This window comes from Cavenderia fasciculata (assembly GCF_000203815.1).
Source record: "Cavenderia fasciculata unplaced genomic scaffold Scf_Dfasci-G-p-12c09.r1-3, whole genome shotgun sequence".
Classification (NCBI taxonomy): Eukaryota; Evosea; class Eumycetozoa; order Acytosteliales; family Cavenderiaceae; genus Cavenderia; species Cavenderia fasciculata.
This window is the reverse complement of record NW_004457736.1, coordinates 690,261-707,840: the sequence shown is the minus strand read 5'-3', so window position 1 is coordinate 707,840 and position 17,580 is coordinate 690,261. Positions and strand designations below refer to the sequence as shown.

Here is a 17,580-nt window from a genome sequence, read left to right as displayed (position 1 = left end):
CCCTATTTTCGATTTTTTGTGATTATTATATCAAGGTTGGTTGACAATACTCCATGTAGCAATATGTATAATAATATAATGGTGGAAAAAGGGCTTGCTAGTGAATTTATAGGTCTTGTGATTGATGGTAATGATGATAATGATAGGTGTGAACCATTGAAGCAATATCTTTTAAATAACACCGACCAATCTATCAAGTGGCTCAATCTACTTTTAAACGAAACGGTAGGTTATTATTATTATTCATGATCGATGGCAATAGCATTATGCAAAAGCAAGTAAGACAACTAACTAATGAAAAGGAATTATGATTATTAGGCATACGTAACAAGACTAGCGTATCCGGCTACCATCAACACATTGCGACTAGCATTTCAAGACACCAATATTAGAAAGAATATAACACCACAACATGTGAATAGTGTAAAAGAAGAGTTACAAAGACATTTGATGGCATCACACAGCAATGCATACTCTCAAGAACAAACAGTCAACGCAGCTTGTATAAATATTCTTCATATTGCACAAGTCCTAAAAGATGAATACAATGGTATGTTTGATTTGGAAAAAGAGGAAGAAGAAGAAGGACAAGGACGGTATTAATTTAATTAATTGATTCAAATTGACCTACAGATGAATGGAAAGAATTGATTGATTTTATAAACCAAGCACATTTACATGTTGAACAAAATAGTAGAGATTTTGCATTCATGCTAATGATTCAAGCAAAGCAATTACCATTTATAAGAGAGAGAACCGATCCAAAGGTGGCTGTTCTTGGTAGTCTGTCGGTCATGAAAAGTCGTGGTAAATTGGATTTCGAGTCTTTGGAGAATACAAGGTTTTTTGGTCTCATCCTATCAACCATCACATCTTTGCCACAAGGAGGAGATGAAAAGATCGATGCTTCCATTCGATTCCTTTCAGTCTTTACAAATGCTAGAGGTGAATTATCAATAGATATGTATCAACTATTAAACAAAGAGGCACTACTTGATATCGCATTGGCTGCACTTAATCCATCACAAAGAGACCTATATAGAATTTTATGTCCAATTCAATCAATGATTGCGAGATTACAAGGAGTATGTACATAATTAATTAATGAATTAATTAATCAACCTTAAATCTTTTCCTTATACTTATTTATTGATCTATCTATCTATCTATCAATAGAGAATGGATTGGTCAGAATTGGTTATACCTATTGTAAAATTATTTGATACTCTGTCAGTGCCAACTGATTCAGGAAGTCATCGAATAGTATGTGATATTTTAAGTGACATTTGGTCAATCAAAACAACAACACCAGATGAAAATAAGAAACTTGTATCAAAACCAATTCAACAACTATTCCATTATACATTGGTACGAGATAATGCCAACCCTTGTAACTTTTGGAAAATCATGAAATTTGCAAAAGATATCCTTCCACTATACCTCCCACTCTTGATGAAACATATTTATTCAGAGTTGGGAATCCGTAGTGGTAGTAGAGATACAGATACTAAAGAAGAAGAAGAATTGGAAGAAGATGAAGAATTGGATCAAAACATAGAAGAAACTATTTGGTTGTTAAAAAAGATTGTTAAAGTTGCTTCTCGGTCTGATATATATCCATATGCATGGACGTTGGCCAAAACACTTGTCAGATATCGGAATAGTACAACATTGCCAATCGTCTCTGGTCTTTTGGCATCGATTCGCCAGATCTCTAATGATAAGGACTTTCTTCAACATCGACCAACATTTATTCACATTTTTACAAAATTCTTCAACTATAAAATCAACAAATCAACTAGTCAAGGATCATCACCTTGGTTTATTGACAACGCTGTATCAATCCAGAATCTAATACAATCGGTTGGACCTTGTATAATACCTCAACACATGGTGATTAAATGTTTCACACAATTTATTGTATTACAACAACAAAGATTCCAATACATGGGATCTCGTCTAGATCGTCAACATCAACCTCAAATAGAATATCTTGGTCGTCTAAGTTGTGTCTCCAACCTCTTGATGACTCTATTAGAGTTGAATGGAGATGATATCCAGACAGAATCATATCCAGACACTTCAACAAGAAAACTTTGTGAAGCTTCAATGGCCATTGTAAAGGAAATCGAAATAGAACAAAGAGAATCAAACAAAATAGATGATTCCATCTATTTTAGAGATTTGTCAATATTTGGTGCAACCATTCTATTTTTTGTAAACAATTATGCAAATGTACCAGAATTATCGCCAACGTTGATAGAGGCATCATTACCAAAGATTGGATACATTATAAACATGTTGGGTGATATTATAGAAGAGACAGAGAAAAATGATCTTGGAAAATCAAGTAGATTAAGAAAGGCAATTAGGAGTGTACTAGAGTATATAGAAAACTATATATCAGTAGCTCCTTTGATTTCAAATCAAAAAGGAGAAAAGAAGAATGAAACTGTACAATTAATCAAATATCAAATTGTTACCATCAGGGATTTGTTTAGTAAAAAATAAATAAATAAATAAATAATTGGATCTCAAAAAAAAGATTGGAAAAAAAAAAGAAAGTACCTTGCGTTTATAAAAGCATATTTACAGAGCTCTTTCTTCTATATTAGTATTGCTAACAAATAATAATAATGGAATAGTAATCTTTTTTATTCTTCTTCTTCTTTCATATCATAATCCTCATCGGTCGTCATTGCGTCATCCTCGGTTGATTCAGTAATCCTTCTGTCAGTGGTCGATGTGGTAAAGGTCACCCAGGGGGTAGTGAATGATGCAGCATATTGGGGAATAACTTGTGAGAAAATTGATCCAAAATGGCTGAAATGATTATTTGCAGAAATAACTATATAGTCTTTGCATTGAGGGGCATATTCACAAGGCAAGACTGTACAGAGATATTGAATCACTCTAGCTTCTTTTGGGATAGTTAAACCTTTCCAATCTTTGACACTGCCTTTAACCTTTTGATACTCTTGATTGATGGTCGATGAATCAATGGATTTCTCACTATTGATAAAACTACTGTATTTTCCATGGCAAATATAGTGCACAAAATTCCTTCCAATCTTGCCAATAGATATTATTCCATATACTATCCAAAAGTGTTTTGAGGAGGATGATAAATGGAGGACTACCACCCAAATCAAAGTCAATATACAAAAATGGTATTTCAACTCTGTAATAAATGTCGCTGTTTTTGTAAAAGATTGATTTTGTACATATCCCAATTCGTTCCAAGTCTTCAAAAGTACGATTAGAACCCACTAATGTTTCCTTGGTCCACTTCTTCACCAATATACCAGTGATAGAATAAGCAACCAATGCATACACCTCTTCCCAAGGAATATCATCTATCGATGGGTATGAGCATTTAAGGGTTACTTTAGAATAAGTGACTGCGTCCATAAACTTTTATCTCTAGTGTCATTGGGATCTGATTTGGAAAGCTCTTCAAGAAAATACTCGAGAGCTCTTGGCCATCCACCAATATACAATAGGGCTGTCTGAAAATGGTGGTTTTCACTGAATACCTTCGCACCAGTGGTATCAACGATATTTTGAATATCAGATGTGTGATGAATCAAAGGGATGTTGATTTGCATGGTAGGATATGCCGAATCCATTGATATAGCCTTTTGAAGAGGAGTAAGGAGAGTTCCACCGATTAGAGATACAACAAATACGCCCTTTGGTGGGGAACACTGAATTGATCCAATTGCCCTGACCAATTTTTTGAGATTTCCTCTCTTCTCTTGATCACTTCCTGTTTCACCCAAAAGTCTTTGAAATTCGTCGATTGATAAATAAATTCCAATTTGGTCTTTCTTTTCAAGTGTTTTGATTGCGTTTAACGTTTCATAGAGGGTGAGTCTTATTTTTGATAACTTGAATTTGGTCAATACAACATTGAATTCGATCCCAAAGTATGCAGCCAAAACTCTGAGAGAAAACGATTCCTCTATACCCATACTAATTTCATCCTGGCTAAAATGTGATCCGTTTCCATATGTTGTAAATAAATCAACGTGATGAATTTGAGAGAGAGGACTAAGATCTCCACGGAGTAGCGCAGGATATTCCACAAGGAGACGTGACTTTCCTGTACCTGGTGCTCCAGCAACAACCATTATTGGATTTGCCTTTTGATCAGCAGAATTGAGTTCCAATCTTTTTTTGATTATCATCGTCTCTTCCAACAAAAGGAAAATCCTTTCCAAATGTACCTAATGGACTTTTGTGAGTCTAAATAAATCATTTGGTTAATAATGTGACTATATAAAGTAATGTAACTAACTTACTTTGTTTGCTAAAGGATAGTTGGTTGTAAACCATTCTATTAAATCTTCTAAGGTTTTTTCTATAAAGGTGTTGATTGTTAATAAGAAATGAAAAACAATAAAGGAATGAACAAAAGAATAGAGATGAAAGGAGTGTACGAATAAAAGAAATGAAATAAGAGAATAGAATGTAAATGTGAGGTGTATGCAACGAGTGTGAATAATGCAAGAGTAATTGAATGAGTGTGAAAAGAAGCGGTACTGAGATGAATACAAGAATAGAATGGAATGAATAATGATTGATGAATGAGAGATGACAAGAGCGAATACATAGGGAGTGAATAAAAGAGGAGGGAGGAGGTTGGTGAACCGACAATGGTACATGATTTGGATCAAAAAGGATATAAATTTATGATATGTAAGCAAAACAAAATGTTGAGTGATGGTGATTGGGAATAGGTTAAAAGAGCTGGATGGTGTATTGATGGGATAATAAAAACAAAAAGATCATCTACAAGTATGGTTTAAAAAGAGGGGCAATGATGATAGTGATTGCAACTGGTGGAAATATGGATGGTTTGGTTGATAATATTACGAACAACAGCAGGGGCCTGTAATATGAGAACAAAACAAAACAAAAAAAGACTAGTTGATGCACCAATTAGGTATTTTTTTGTCAATAGAGTGATAAAGAGAGTGTAGCTGGTCAAAAGGATTATAAATTTATGAATGAACAAAGAGGTCAGTGATTAGAAAGATGAACAAACAAAAAGACAAGGTGTTGAATGATGGTGTTTGGTATAATAGTTTACCGTAGGTGTGAAACAAACAAAAGGTGGAGTGAATATAGCATGATGCCACAAACAAACAAAATGACAAGATGTTGCATGATTGGTGTTTGGTTGATAATGATTGGAATAGGTTAAAAGAGATGGGTGGTGCATTGATGGGATAATATAAAACAAAAAGATAATCAGCAAGAAATGGCTTAAAAAGAGGAGTAAAGATTTTTAATTATCTGATGAAACAAGAAAGTATTGACGACTGGATATGTGAATCAACAACCAACAAACAAAAGGTGGAGGGGTTTTAGTGAATATAGCCAGTGATATGAATGGTGATTGGTTGATATAATATTTGGAATAGTTGGAGATAGATTGACCAACAACACTGAGGCAAGTGAAGGCCTGTAATGTGAGAACAAACAAAGCAAAACAAAATGACTAGATTTGAATGATGGTGATTGGTTGATGCAGCAATTAGGTATGTTTGACAAAAGTAGTGACTAAGAGGAAAAAGAGATGGGTCTTAAAAATAAAAGGATGTAGAGTGATAAAGAGTGGTAGTGTAGCTTGGTGAATGGATCAGTATTTGATTTGTATAAAAAGGATTATAAATATATGAAAGAGGTCAATGATATGTAAAGATGAACAAGCAAAACAAAATGACAAATGTTTAGTGTTAGGTTGGTACGACAATGGTTGGAAGTAGCCAATGAGGCAAGTGGTTAAAAGGAAAGAGATGGGTGGTGCATTGATTGGTAATGAAAACAAAAAGATAATCAAAAGAAATGGTGTAAAAAGAGGAGCAATGATTGGTGTTTGGTTGGTGTAAGAAATAGACTGGCCAATAATGAGTCAAGTGTCAAGTGGTCAAAAGGAAAGGAGATGGGTGAAAAAAAGGTAATAGTTGAAAGAGGAGAATGTAGTGCAATATCCGATGGAATGTTAAAATGGAAACAAAAGTTGTTGATAAAATATAAATTTAATGAAATATGAATAAAATTGTGTTTATATTACCTTGAGGAGCATCGGCTGGAGCACCAAAAAAAAAAAAGAAAGGAAATTTAGTGTCCACACATATTGATTTGGGATTAATTTGTACATACTTTTCGTGAGCTTTTCGATGGATTCAAGGAGAGAATAGGCAGAACCATCTTTGAATTTATAGGGACCGTCTGATTGAGTTAATCTTGCAAAGGTAAGATTTTTCAAAAACTGCCCTTTGATGGATTGATCTTTCAATGCTTGAGCATAGTCCTCCCCATCGGATTGATTTTTTGCCCATCCATACACTTCTTCAATATTCCACTGTTCCCAAGTCTTTGATTTGTCCTGTATAGGGTTGGTATTGTCTGAAACAAAAAAATGGTCAATTTCTTATTAATAACTATTTTTGTTCCAAATATAACTTACCAGTGCCAGACATTTGTTCTTCTTTTGGTGGTTGAGTGTTAGAGTACAAGAGATAATATATGAATTAATGTCAAAGAAATAAGGATAAAAAGGTAATAAATGAGCAAATGTGGTAAGGAATGTTATATGGCGGATATATATTTATAAATTAAAATACTAGGAGTGAAAAAAGAGAGGGAATGAATATATATGTACAAGATACTGGTGTCTCTTTAACTGATGAATAGATAAATATGAAATATATGAATAAATGGCAAAAAAAAAGAATAAATAAAAGGTTTCAGAAATAAATAACTGCTACTGCTGATGCTGCGGTATGGTGCTTCTATCATCAGACTCCAAGAAAAAAAAATATTATATTATAATTATTAAAAAATGGTGGTTTTATTTTATATAAATAAAAATCATTAGAAAATGTCTAATGGGTGAGTGATGATAAGGCAAGACTTTAATATTAGGGTTGATGGTGTGACAAGTATGTTTGTTTTTTTTTTAAGTAATATAATTTAAATATTGAAGTTTGTATCCGTTCCATACCTATTCTTCATATATCTATATACAGAATTCACTTTGTTCGTTTAGTGTTTTTGTAAAGAAGCAGATCAGCGTATGGACGTTGGTTCTATCAGGTTTGGGACCGGGTCAGATGTAGCGCGAGAGCTTGCTAGCTTGGGTCTTTATCAATATCTAGCCCTTTTCGGTTTTGTCGTATTTTATACGAATAGTTAGTAAAATTGCTGGTAAAACCATCCATACAGATCCGCCTCTTTCACACACGGTGTTTATTATTCTCTCACCACTACACTCGACTTTGCGACTCAAATTTTAATAATTGTATAAATATACTAATTAATTCATTTAGGCTTAGTTGCATGTACCCAAACCAACAATGGGAAAGTCACCCTCACTGGGGGCAACATATACAAATCAACCAACCCAATGTAAATTATAATCAATTAAATCAAATCCTACCTCCATATAATCAAATCCAACCTCCATATAATCAAAACAACAATTTAACTTATGATCAATTCACTCCAATTTATCAAATCAACCAACACAACAATGTAAATTATAATCAATTAAATCAAATCCAACCTCTATATAATCCTCCATATCCTAATCTACACCAACCAGTCAATTTTGGACAACAATCACAACAAACACAACAAACACAACAAACACAACAATCACAACAACAACAAACAAAAAGAAGAAAGACATCTTCACAACCAACATCAACAACCTCAACAACTACAACATCAACAACCTCTACAACATCTACAACCAAGAATCCTAGGAAGTGTAAAAAGGGTTGTGGAGGTCTTATTATCCACCACCCATATAATTCTATCTTAAAAGCGAAACACTGCCCATCAGTGCCGCTGCCCGAACCAATAACCACGGTGAATCTTTTATCTACTGGAGATACAACGATACCATCAACCTCTACCACAACAACAAAAACAACAACATCTACAACCACAACACCACCACCACCAACAACATCTACAACATCTACAACCACAACACCAACACCACCAACATCATACTTGGACAAACTTGAAGAAATCAAAAGAGATCCATACATTTCCAAAACTATATCAATTCGGCGATGCAACTACAAAAATGGATCTCCAAGTCAAAAGGTCAAGGACATGAATAATCCAACTCCACAAGACATATGAAACAAAATGCAACAAGATCACGAGATAGATAAATCTATTAAAGTCAGCCAACCAGGTGGACTATTCACAGGTCGAACTACATTTAAAGCAGTGTTGGCCGGATCATCCAATGTCGGAAAGACAACACTACAACATCGAATCGGTGGTACACCAATCGATTGTGTGACCCCTACAATAGGTGCTGCTTTCTATCAAGTTACACTTAGAGGAGTCATTCATGAAAATGAATCTCTTAAATGAATCTTTGGGATACTGTATGTATAATAATATGTATACATAATAATAATAATATTAATGATCATTAACAACCTTTTATTTATTATTTATTGTAGGGAGGAGTAGAGAAATTTAATGAATTTAGTCTATCTGAATTATATTATAGAGGTGCAGACTTTATCTTTTTAGTGTTTGATCTATTTGATCGCCAATCTTTTATAGATTTACCTCTATGGTTGGATAATGCCAATCGAGCTGACAGTGCTCATCGCATACCACCAAACATAATTCTCATTGGCAACAAAATGGATTTGGAAGCAAAGAAAAAAGAGAGACATGTTCGCTTGGATGAAGCTCAAACATTTGCTTTGACAAGAGGACTACAATACATTGAAACTAGTGCTCTCCAAAATGAGAATTGTGAAGAAATTAAAGAGTTGGTCTTGCATCATATCGACAAAACAATTAAAAAGGAAAAGGAAGCAGAGGGTCATCGTCGTTGGACGGACAAAAGAAGAACAAATAACTCACTCTATTTTCTTATTCATTCATTTAATGTAATGTATCATATAAATAGATAGATATTTTTGTAAGAATAAATATTTTCAGTATCACCATTATTATTATTATTATTATTATGAGAATTGGGAGTATATACCAGTTTCTTTTGATTTTCAACAGGTTCCTGTTTGATAGACATTTGAGTCTAGTAGTCTGAGTCTATCAACACTTTTGGACCAATAGAATTCTGATGACAAACTTTGAAATTCAAAGTCCCAATGTATATTTTAAATGTAAAAATTGTATATATCCGCTCCTTGTCTTGCAAATTCACCAAGGTAAGTACCATCTACACAAATAAAAAAAAAAGAGAATCAATTTCAATTTAATGCACAACTATCTTCTCTCTTTTTTGTGTGCTCTTTCTCAAATATATGAAACAAAATGATGATTGTTGATAATCATTAAGTATTACTAGTAATATTATATCTTATATAATAATAACAAATGCAAGGAAATGGTGGATGTTGTGGTCCCAATTGTTACCAACAAGATCACAAGATAGATGAACCTATTAAAGTCAGCCAACCAGGTGGACTATTCACAGGTCGAACTACATTTAAAGCAGTGTTGGTTGGATCATCCAATGTCGGAAAGACAACGCTACAACATCGAATCGGTGGTACACCAATCGATTGTGTGACCTCTACAATAGGTGCTGCTTTCTATCAAGTTACACTTAGAGGAGCCATTTATGAAAATGAAGCTCTTAAAATGAATCTTTGGGATACTGTATGTAAAATGAATAATGAATAATGATCATTCATTAACAACCTTTTATTTATTAAGGGAGGAATAGAGAAATTTAATGAATTTAATCTATCTGCATTATATTTTAGAGGTGCAGACTTTATCTTTTTAGTGTTTGATCTATTTGATCGTAAATCTTTTATAGATTTACCTCTATGGTTGGAAAATGCCAATCGAGTAGACAGTGCTCGTCGCATACCACCATACACAATTCTCATTGGCAACAAAACGGATTTGGAAACAAAGAAAAGAGAGAGACTCGTAACACTGGATGAAGCTCAAACATTTGCTTTGACAAGAGGACTACAATACATTGAAACTAGTGCTATCCGAAATGAGAATTGTGAAGAAATTAAAGAGTTGGTCATGCAACATATCAACAAAACAATTAAAAAAGAAAAAGAAAAGAAAGAAAATAGAGCAATGGAAAAGGAAAAGGAAAAAGAAAAGGAAATAGAGGGGTCATCGTCGTTGGACGGACAAAAGAAGAACAAATAACTCTTTTCTACTAGATCTTATTCATTCTTTCTTTTAATGTAATGTATCATGTAAATAGATAGATAGATAGATATTTTTTTAATAATAAATATTTTTTAATATTTTGGTATAATTTATTGATTTGTATTTCTATTGATTTTCAACAGGTTCTTGTTTGATAGACATTTGGAATAATGCAGAGTCTAGTAGTCTGAGTCGATCAACACATTTGGACTCTTTTTTCGAGGTCAATCTAATATCGATCAAACCTATACTACAGGTACCGACAAAGATGACAAATGAAGTTGCCAACCATTTCCAATTCTTTTTCGTCATTATGTACAATGGAACAAATGGAACGATTGGAGACAAGTTGACCAAGAAATTGACGAATCTATTTTTGTGCAAATTTAAACCTTTGAACATGGTGTACAAGAAAATTTCACTTGCGCAATAATAGACAGGTGTTAACCATGTTGGTCTGTTGTAACACACCAATGAAGCTGATAAAGCAGATAATATCTTTAATTTCTTTGCGTAGAAATGTCTGATTGAGATGAATCGAGAAATATCGAACCCCGAAAAGGGCTTTATCACTTGTGCCATTTCTATGGCTTCTGGATCATCATTATCTAATGCCAAATGAACGAGTAGTTGATTTGTTACACGTCTCAACACCAAATCATTCAGCGATGTGCTAGATGAATTGACCTTGATGGAAGACATAATTCTCAAAATGTTGGTCAAACACTCGAAATTATGTGTACGGTTTGGGTACCCATAGATGACAAACTTTGAAATTAAAAGTCCAAATGTATATTTTAAATGTAAATATTGTATATCCGCTCCTTGTCTTGCAAATCTATCAAGGTTTGTATCGTCTAAATAAATAAACAAAAAGAAAAGAGAAATATTAATATTTGATTATTTAATTAAATTATAATTTTAAATAAATAAAAGGATAAATAAATACCAAATTCAATAAGAGTTTCCAAAATCATAATTAAACTATTTAATATGTCACATTTTGAGTAACTGGTATAGGCCTTTTCGAGAGTTTCTTCACGTGATCGGTTGGCATTTATATTATGTTGGTACACTACATACATTCGACTATGAATAAAGATGTATAATGAACAGATTAAATCAAATTGATCATTCATTGCTTGGCATAGTTTCTTATTTTTTGCCATCCAAACAATTTGGACAACCTGTTGATTGGGATCTAGTATTAACGTATTTAGATCAAAGTAATTGTTTACTTCTTTCTCTAATTGCTTTAATGTTTCTTTCATCTCTAATACTAAATCATCCAAAGGTAATGGCAATAGAACCTCTTGTTCAGGTTGTAGAGCTACAAAATTGATACAAATATTAGTGTGTGAATTTCATGATTTATCGCGATAACGTTTTAACCAAACATTTTGATCTAGAGCGAGTTCTTACTTGCTGAATAGATTGACCATCCAAATGCTGCAGATCCAAGATCGAATCAAGATTATAAAAAATGATTATAAAGAGTTTACAGGACGAACTAAATTCAAAGCAGTGTTGATTGGATCGTCTTGTGTCGGCAAGACAACACTCGAGAGAAAATTGTCTGGCAAACCACTAAGTGATTTGGTAGTTACAATCGGATCAGAATTTAGTCACTTTCCAATTCAAATCGATCGTCAACCAATTATGATTGAACTTTGGGATACTGTATGTATAATCATATGATTACGTAGATATTCATTGCAAAAGAGATAAAACTCAGTTACTAAATATCGTTATTATGATTTTTTTTTCTATACTTTTTAAAAGTTTGGACAAGAAAGGTTTCGGAGACTACCATTTAGTTATTATAGATCAGCAGACTTTATATTTTTAGTATTTGATATATCGAACCGTCAATCTTTTATAGATTTGCCAGAGTGGTTGGATCATACCGATCATTTTGAATTGGGTAAAGAACCATACACAATTCTCATTGGCAATAAATTGGATTTACAAAATCAACAACAGAGATTGGTTAGTTTTGACGAAGCTCAAACATTTGCACTCCAAAAAGGATTACAATATATTGAAATTAGTGCATTGCACGATGATAGTTGTGATGTCATCAAGGATTTGGTCTGTCTACATATCAAACAAAAGATTAAAAATGAACAACTAGAACAAGAAACGAGGGATAAATCATTTGTTAATGAATAATCAATAATTAATAAAGGAATATTAATAATGATGATAGTAAACGATTGAAACAATCATTGGCATTGGGATCGAAAAGAGTATTCTCAGTTTGTATCAAACAATCTCTTTACCAACATCACCATCGCCATCTATTATTATTTTTTTAATTTAATTTATTTTTTTCCTGTACAGATCTCTTCTTATGTATTGTTTGAGTGCTTGTTTGTTATTGTGATCCGCATTGGTTTCTACACCTTTTAATAATTCCGAAACTATTGATGATATCCAAGGACATCCATTATCATCATTATTATAATTATCACCATTATTATTATTATTATTAAATTTAGGATTGGGAATGATTTTATTATAAATAAAATCAACCAATTCAACTGATCCATATCTTCCAATCACTTCCCAACAGGAATAATCTTGTATTGTAAGAGGAATATCCTTGTCCAACAATTCCACCACCACTTGAAAATCCAAAGCTTTGATGGCGGGGTCGATGCAGATGGTCTGCTTGTAGTGGTGCTCGTACAGGTATACCATTGCACTGAGACACCTGCTTAACATCACCACATCCACCACTCGTTTTTTGTTAGTGCCAGAGTGTTTCCACAGGTATTTCACCAGATTGACACTTTCCTCCGGCTCTAGATCAGATAGTAGTGGTATGACTGCATTTGGATTGTAGTATCGTGCCTTTTTAACAGAGTCGCAAGTGACCGTTTTAATCGTTGCCAATCCATGCAAACTGGGAATATCCAATAGTATCTTGTCGACAATTGGAAACTGTTCTTGGGAAATTGCCGTACGTACCAACAAATCCAATCCAAGAAAGTAGGTCATTCTGACGTTATGTTCACCAAACATCAGGTACTCTACCATCTGCCAATTCCGTGAGGTTAAATAGGTGCGTAGGTATCCCTCCAAGTCTCTGGTTTCGATGGAGATGCTAATTCGATTACGTTTGGATTGTTGGGATTGTTGGGTCTGTCCTTTCTCCAATAGAAACTTTAAAATTCGGACATCGTCACATGTCACCTTTTCGATTGAATGTCCAATACTATAGTAAGTGTTGTCGTCCAATAAATTAGGAAACTTGTCGAAATAGTAAAACGAATCTTGGATTTGTTCGAATGAGCCATGTTGACAAATTAAATTAAAAGTAAAATTGTGTGCCAAAAACTCGATTGAAGCTCTGCCAGCAGTTCCATCTGTATTTGTTTTACGAATGGATTCCAGTGTCTTTATAACTGGTTCGATGTGTGCTATTTGATATGGTTTAAGATGACGAGCAAGTGCAAATAACCAAATCATACAATAATCATTTGTTTTTGTTGTAGTTGTTATTGTAGTTGATAAAGTTGGAAATAATGGTTGAACTCTATTATTTATAATTTCAATTATATTATTATTATTATTATTATTATTTTCCCAAATAATTATAGAACATTGATATAATCTATTTATACTATTTGGACCACTGTTAATTGTAAGTGAAGAGAATATATCGTTTAGTTTGGTGTTGAGAACGTCGGCAAACATATTCTTTAGGCGATTGTGTGTCTTGAATGCTTCGATTTCCGCACGTACGAGGTCGGGATTGTTTGAGAGGAGGATGGCGTGTGCTCGATCACCAAAGGCAATGTCAAAGGCAGCAAGAGAGAGAAGACGATAGAAATGGGCAATGGTATCTTGGTGCATATAGTTCGCATCAAATTTACATTCTTTTCTTGTATTGGAATCTTTTGGCCGAAAGATTGACCGCCAAACAGGAGGGGTAGGTTCGGTAGGTACCAAGTAATTAGTCTCCAAGAATCGACTAAACTCCTCTCCAATCTCATCCAAAATAAGTCTTGTTACCAAATGTGCTTGACGTGTATACACAAGATTCCAAAGGAATTGTACAAGGTATGGTACCTTGTCTTCATTAAGTTGATTTAATAATATTTTAAAAATTGTTGAATAATTATTATTATTATTATTATTATTGTTGTCATTATTGTAGTTGTAAAAAGATTTAAAATAATTTAATAAATCTTTATAAAGATTAAAAGGTGATAATATTATAGTTGATTGATAATAATCTGATAAACAGTTATGGTTGATAAAGTTGATGAATAATTGCCACACTTGTACATTATCAAAGCGAGTAGCAGTGTGTAAATGATGGAGTGCCACCATTTCAAGGCTGGGTGCCTCGACTGTTAACAGTTGTTTGTATTCCTCGGAGAAATAGGTGAGCATTTGACTGACCACTTTCGGGTTGTCCATGTACCTCGATGTTTCCATTAGTCTTCTAAATACATCTCTTTTCATTTGTGGTTGATGTGATTTGTTGTTGAGGATTTCCATCAAGAGACTAAAGTGTCCATTGTCAATCAACCATTCGTATCTAAACTTGTCTTCTCTGATAATGTGTGCATATCTCATTGGAATGTACAATTTTGTAGATATCTCTCCATCAGAGGTAACCGATATCCTCCGTTCTACACAAGGTACCACTGCACCTAGTACCACTCTATCATTTCTAACTCTTTTAAATATCTCTGTCTTTAGAAAAACATTATTCAATACTTGTCTAATTACTATATCTATATCTATATCAATACTTTGTTGTTGTTGTTGTTGCTGATGATTCATAATAATATAAATATATATGTTACAAAATTTAATTTATTATTATTATTATTACTCTTATATTATTATTACTCTTATCTATTACTATATATAACTACATCAGTATAAAATAAATAGAGATATATAAATATATTTATCTGTCTATCATCATAACTATGATCATGGTAAACTAAAGTCAACTATGATGATGATGACTCATAATACTGATTATAATCAATAGGTTCACCTTGTTTTTATTCAAAAGTGTAAAATTAAATAATTAAAAACAAATGATCATTAATTTAAAACGAACGAGACTTGATCATTCATTGTATACTTTTTCAATCATCATCAACAGGAGTACTATAGTACATCATCATCATATCACATAAATATATATATATATATATTTATAGTTTAAAAACTTGTAATAAGAATGGATTGTATTAATAGTAATAATCATAATGATTTTAAATTAGAACTTAAAAGAGTAACAATAAATGATGTAGAACAATTATTAAGTATTGGTAGGCGTACATTCTTTGAATCATTTTCAGCAGTCAATACTGAAGATGATATGAAACAATACTTGGAGACTGCATTTACAATTGATAAATTGACGGCCGAGGTGAATGACACCAACTCTGAATTTTACTTTGCAGTGGTTGACTATGCGGTGGTGGTTGGGTACCTTAAACTCAACTATGGACAATCACAGACAGAGATAAAGGATAATGGTGCACTCGAAATTGAACGTATCTATGTACTCAAAGAATATCACGGCAAAAGTGTAGGACAGGTCCTATGCAACAAGGCATTGCAAGTGGCCAAAGAGAGGGCATCAGATTACATATGGCTGGGTGTGTGGGAACGCAATCCTCGTGCCATCAGTTTCTACACTAAAAATGGTTTCGTTGCATTCGATAAACATATCTTTACATTGGGTAGTGACGATCAAACAGATATTTTAATGAAATTACAATTAAATAAATAATTAAATATTTTAATTTATGTAATTTCTGGCACCATAAGCACATTATACATCATGGAAAAAAATAAAATACATGTATATTTATAAAAGGGAAGTAGGAGAATAACCCTAGATAGTTTATTATCTATATCTTTTATTCTGCTTCCCATAGGTAAATAATGAATATTACCACCATCCATTTCGAGCACCACGACCACCAAAAGCATTGTCAATACAAATATCAATATCGATATCAATATCAATGTTGTTACCACGACCACAACATCCACGACGACGTCTACAAGCAATGGAATTAACAAAATCACTTAATACATCTGAATAACTTTGGACTGTTACATTTTGATTGGCTCCATGATTGGAAATTGGAGATAGTTTTGATAGGTTTTCTAAATAGAAGAAAAAAACAAAAAGAATAAGAAATATTAATAGTAATAAATTTATAATATTATGTATATTTATTTATATATTATAATGTTTCAATTTGTATACTTACTAAAGATCATTTTGGAGATTTGATTTGTAAATAGAATTTGAATAATAATTTTGTTTGATATTTGTATTTGTATTTTGTTTTGAATGATTTAAAATAGAATGAACAAGTTTATCATTTATAGTTTAGAATTGTCTAAAAAGATTGTAAAAATCAATCAAAAATCCTATATTCTGATGATGACTATGCACCCCCAATTCTAAAATAGGAATATTCTAAAATGTTTGGATTTTTTAATAGTTTTTTTGGAAGAAATCATTACATTTATTAACTATAAATATTGAGTATTGAATAGTAATCAATTCATCAAATTAAATTAAATATTAATTAATTAATTATCTCTTTCTTTACTATTTACAGTTAATACTATCACATCCAAAAATGTTATTCAGTATGATGTTTAAAATTATAATCATAATCATAATCATAATCATAATCATAATCATATTGATATTAATAATAAAATTCTAACATAATCCATTTATTTTTTTAAATCTTATCTTTTCTTTTCTTTAGAGAATCTTTCCCAACTTACCCCAGGTGCTGGTAAAAACATCCAAAACTCTTCATTGCTCCACGGATCAAACCATTCCAGTTCCTCTGGAGAATCAACTATTGCTCGTAGAGGATGTTGTGGTGGTCGTCGTAACCGTTCTAATAATATTGATATCGATATTGATATTGATATTAATATTGGTAATGGCTACAACTGGTGTTAAATACATTATAATTATCTATCAATCAAGTCAACCATTTATTGACTATTATTATTTCAAGTTGACTTCAAACATCAAATAAACTTATCATTTCCAAAGTTTAAAATATTTTAACCAAAGTTATATATATATATCAAATACCGAATTTAATTTCCCGTACGGGAATCGTCAAATAGTATTTTCAGATATTTAATCGGAAATTGCCCCTTTGGGGTTGCCCTTTTTCAATCTTTGTTTTTTTTCTCTGATCAGAATAGGTACCACCCTGTTCCTGTTTATTCTTTATTGTAAGTGGATTGCGACGCAATGTTACAACATAGTTTTATTTATTCAAGATAATAACAGGTTACACAATAAAGTGTTTGTTTGTAAAACAGTAGTAACAATAATAATAAAAAAACAGTGATGATTGT

The 17,580-nt window shown here is 32.5% G+C and overlaps 12 protein-coding genes across 12 annotated transcripts; 7 read left to right on the top strand and 5 right to left on the bottom strand.

Annotated features, from left to right (window-relative positions):
• Positions 1–78: 78 nt before the first annotated feature.
• DFA_06175 (uncharacterized protein) lies at positions 79–2,511 on the top strand (the record flags this gene model as incomplete). Its single annotated transcript, XM_004361831.1, has 4 exons — positions 79–225; positions 319–550; positions 670–1,085; positions 1,177–2,511. The coding sequence occupies 4 exons, from the start codon at positions 79–81 to the stop codon at positions 2,509–2,511; spliced, it is 2,130 nt and encodes a 709-aa protein (XP_004361888.1).
• Positions 2,512–2,654: 143 nt separating this feature from the next.
• On the bottom strand, positions 2,655–4,338 carry DFA_06174 (uncharacterized protein; the record flags this gene model as incomplete). Its single annotated transcript, XM_004361830.1, has 4 exons — positions 2,655–3,012; positions 3,469–4,173; positions 4,230–4,248; positions 4,305–4,338. 4 exons carry the CDS (start codon positions 4,336–4,338, stop codon positions 2,655–2,657), a joined length of 1,116 nt encoding a protein of 371 aa, XP_004361887.1.
• Positions 4,339–5,372: 1,034 nt separating this feature from the next.
• Positions 5,373–6,491, bottom strand: DFA_06173 (uncharacterized protein; the record flags this gene model as incomplete). The annotated part of the gene is made up of 3 exons (XM_004361829.1): positions 5,373–5,590; positions 6,172–6,417; positions 6,479–6,491. The coding sequence occupies 3 exons, from the start codon at positions 6,489–6,491 to the stop codon at positions 5,373–5,375; spliced, it is 477 nt and encodes a 158-aa protein (XP_004361886.1).
• An 86-nt stretch (positions 6,492–6,577) lies between these two features.
• On the top strand, positions 6,578–8,166 carry DFA_06172 (uncharacterized protein; the record flags this gene model as incomplete). Its single annotated transcript, XM_004361828.1, has 3 exons — positions 6,578–6,590; positions 7,074–7,107; positions 7,341–8,166. The coding sequence occupies 3 exons, from the start codon at positions 6,578–6,580 to the stop codon at positions 8,164–8,166; spliced, it is 873 nt and encodes a 290-aa protein (XP_004361885.1).
• A 236-nt stretch (positions 8,167–8,402) lies between these two features.
• On the top strand, positions 8,403–8,963 carry DFA_06171 (uncharacterized protein; the record flags this gene model as incomplete). The annotated part of the gene is made up of 2 exons (XM_004361827.1): positions 8,403–8,420; positions 8,499–8,963. 2 exons carry the CDS (start codon positions 8,403–8,405, stop codon positions 8,961–8,963), a joined length of 483 nt encoding a protein of 160 aa, XP_004361884.1.
• Positions 8,964–9,390: 427 nt separating this feature from the next.
• On the top strand, positions 9,391–10,191 carry DFA_06170 (uncharacterized protein; the record flags this gene model as incomplete). Its single annotated transcript, XM_004361826.1, has 2 exons — positions 9,391–9,675; positions 9,733–10,191. 2 exons carry the CDS (start codon positions 9,391–9,393, stop codon positions 10,189–10,191), a joined length of 744 nt encoding a protein of 247 aa, XP_004361883.1.
• A 129-nt stretch (positions 10,192–10,320) lies between these two features.
• Positions 10,321–11,593, bottom strand: DFA_06169 (uncharacterized protein; the record flags this gene model as incomplete). The annotated part of the gene is made up of 3 exons (XM_004361825.1): positions 10,321–11,051; positions 11,144–11,524; positions 11,587–11,593. 3 exons carry the CDS (start codon positions 11,591–11,593, stop codon positions 10,321–10,323), a joined length of 1,119 nt encoding a protein of 372 aa, XP_004361882.1.
• An 84-nt stretch (positions 11,594–11,677) lies between these two features.
• On the top strand, positions 11,678–12,366 carry DFA_06168 (uncharacterized protein; the record flags this gene model as incomplete). Its single annotated transcript, XM_004361824.1, has 3 exons — positions 11,678–11,690; positions 11,717–11,874; positions 11,977–12,366. The coding sequence occupies 3 exons, from the start codon at positions 11,678–11,680 to the stop codon at positions 12,364–12,366; spliced, it is 561 nt and encodes a 186-aa protein (XP_004361881.1).
• A 93-nt stretch (positions 12,367–12,459) lies between these two features.
• On the bottom strand, positions 12,460–14,994 carry DFA_06167 (uncharacterized protein; the record flags this gene model as incomplete). The annotated part of the gene is made up of 4 exons (XM_004361823.1): positions 12,460–12,494; positions 12,600–12,821; positions 13,416–14,045; positions 14,076–14,994. 4 exons carry the CDS (start codon positions 14,992–14,994, stop codon positions 12,460–12,462), a joined length of 1,806 nt encoding a protein of 601 aa, XP_004361880.1.
• Positions 14,995–15,406: 412 nt separating this feature from the next.
• Positions 15,407–15,964, top strand: DFA_06166 (Transcriptional repressor of sporulation; the record flags this gene model as incomplete). The annotated part of the gene is made up of 1 exon (XM_004361822.1): positions 15,407–15,964. One exon carries the CDS (start codon positions 15,407–15,409, stop codon positions 15,962–15,964), a length of 558 nt encoding a protein of 185 aa, XP_004361879.1.
• Positions 15,965–16,126: 162 nt separating this feature from the next.
• Positions 16,127–16,464, bottom strand: DFA_06165 (uncharacterized protein; the record flags this gene model as incomplete). Its single annotated transcript, XM_004361821.1, has 2 exons — positions 16,127–16,347; positions 16,455–16,464. 2 exons carry the CDS (start codon positions 16,462–16,464, stop codon positions 16,127–16,129), a joined length of 231 nt encoding a protein of 76 aa, XP_004361878.1.
• Positions 16,465–16,552: 88 nt separating this feature from the next.
• On the top strand, positions 16,553–17,170 carry DFA_06164 (uncharacterized protein; the record flags this gene model as incomplete). The annotated part of the gene is made up of 3 exons (XM_004361820.1): positions 16,553–16,597; positions 16,812–16,842; positions 16,968–17,170. 3 exons carry the CDS (start codon positions 16,553–16,555, stop codon positions 17,168–17,170), a joined length of 279 nt encoding a protein of 92 aa, XP_004361877.1.
• Between the last annotated feature and the right edge of the window lie 410 nt (positions 17,171–17,580).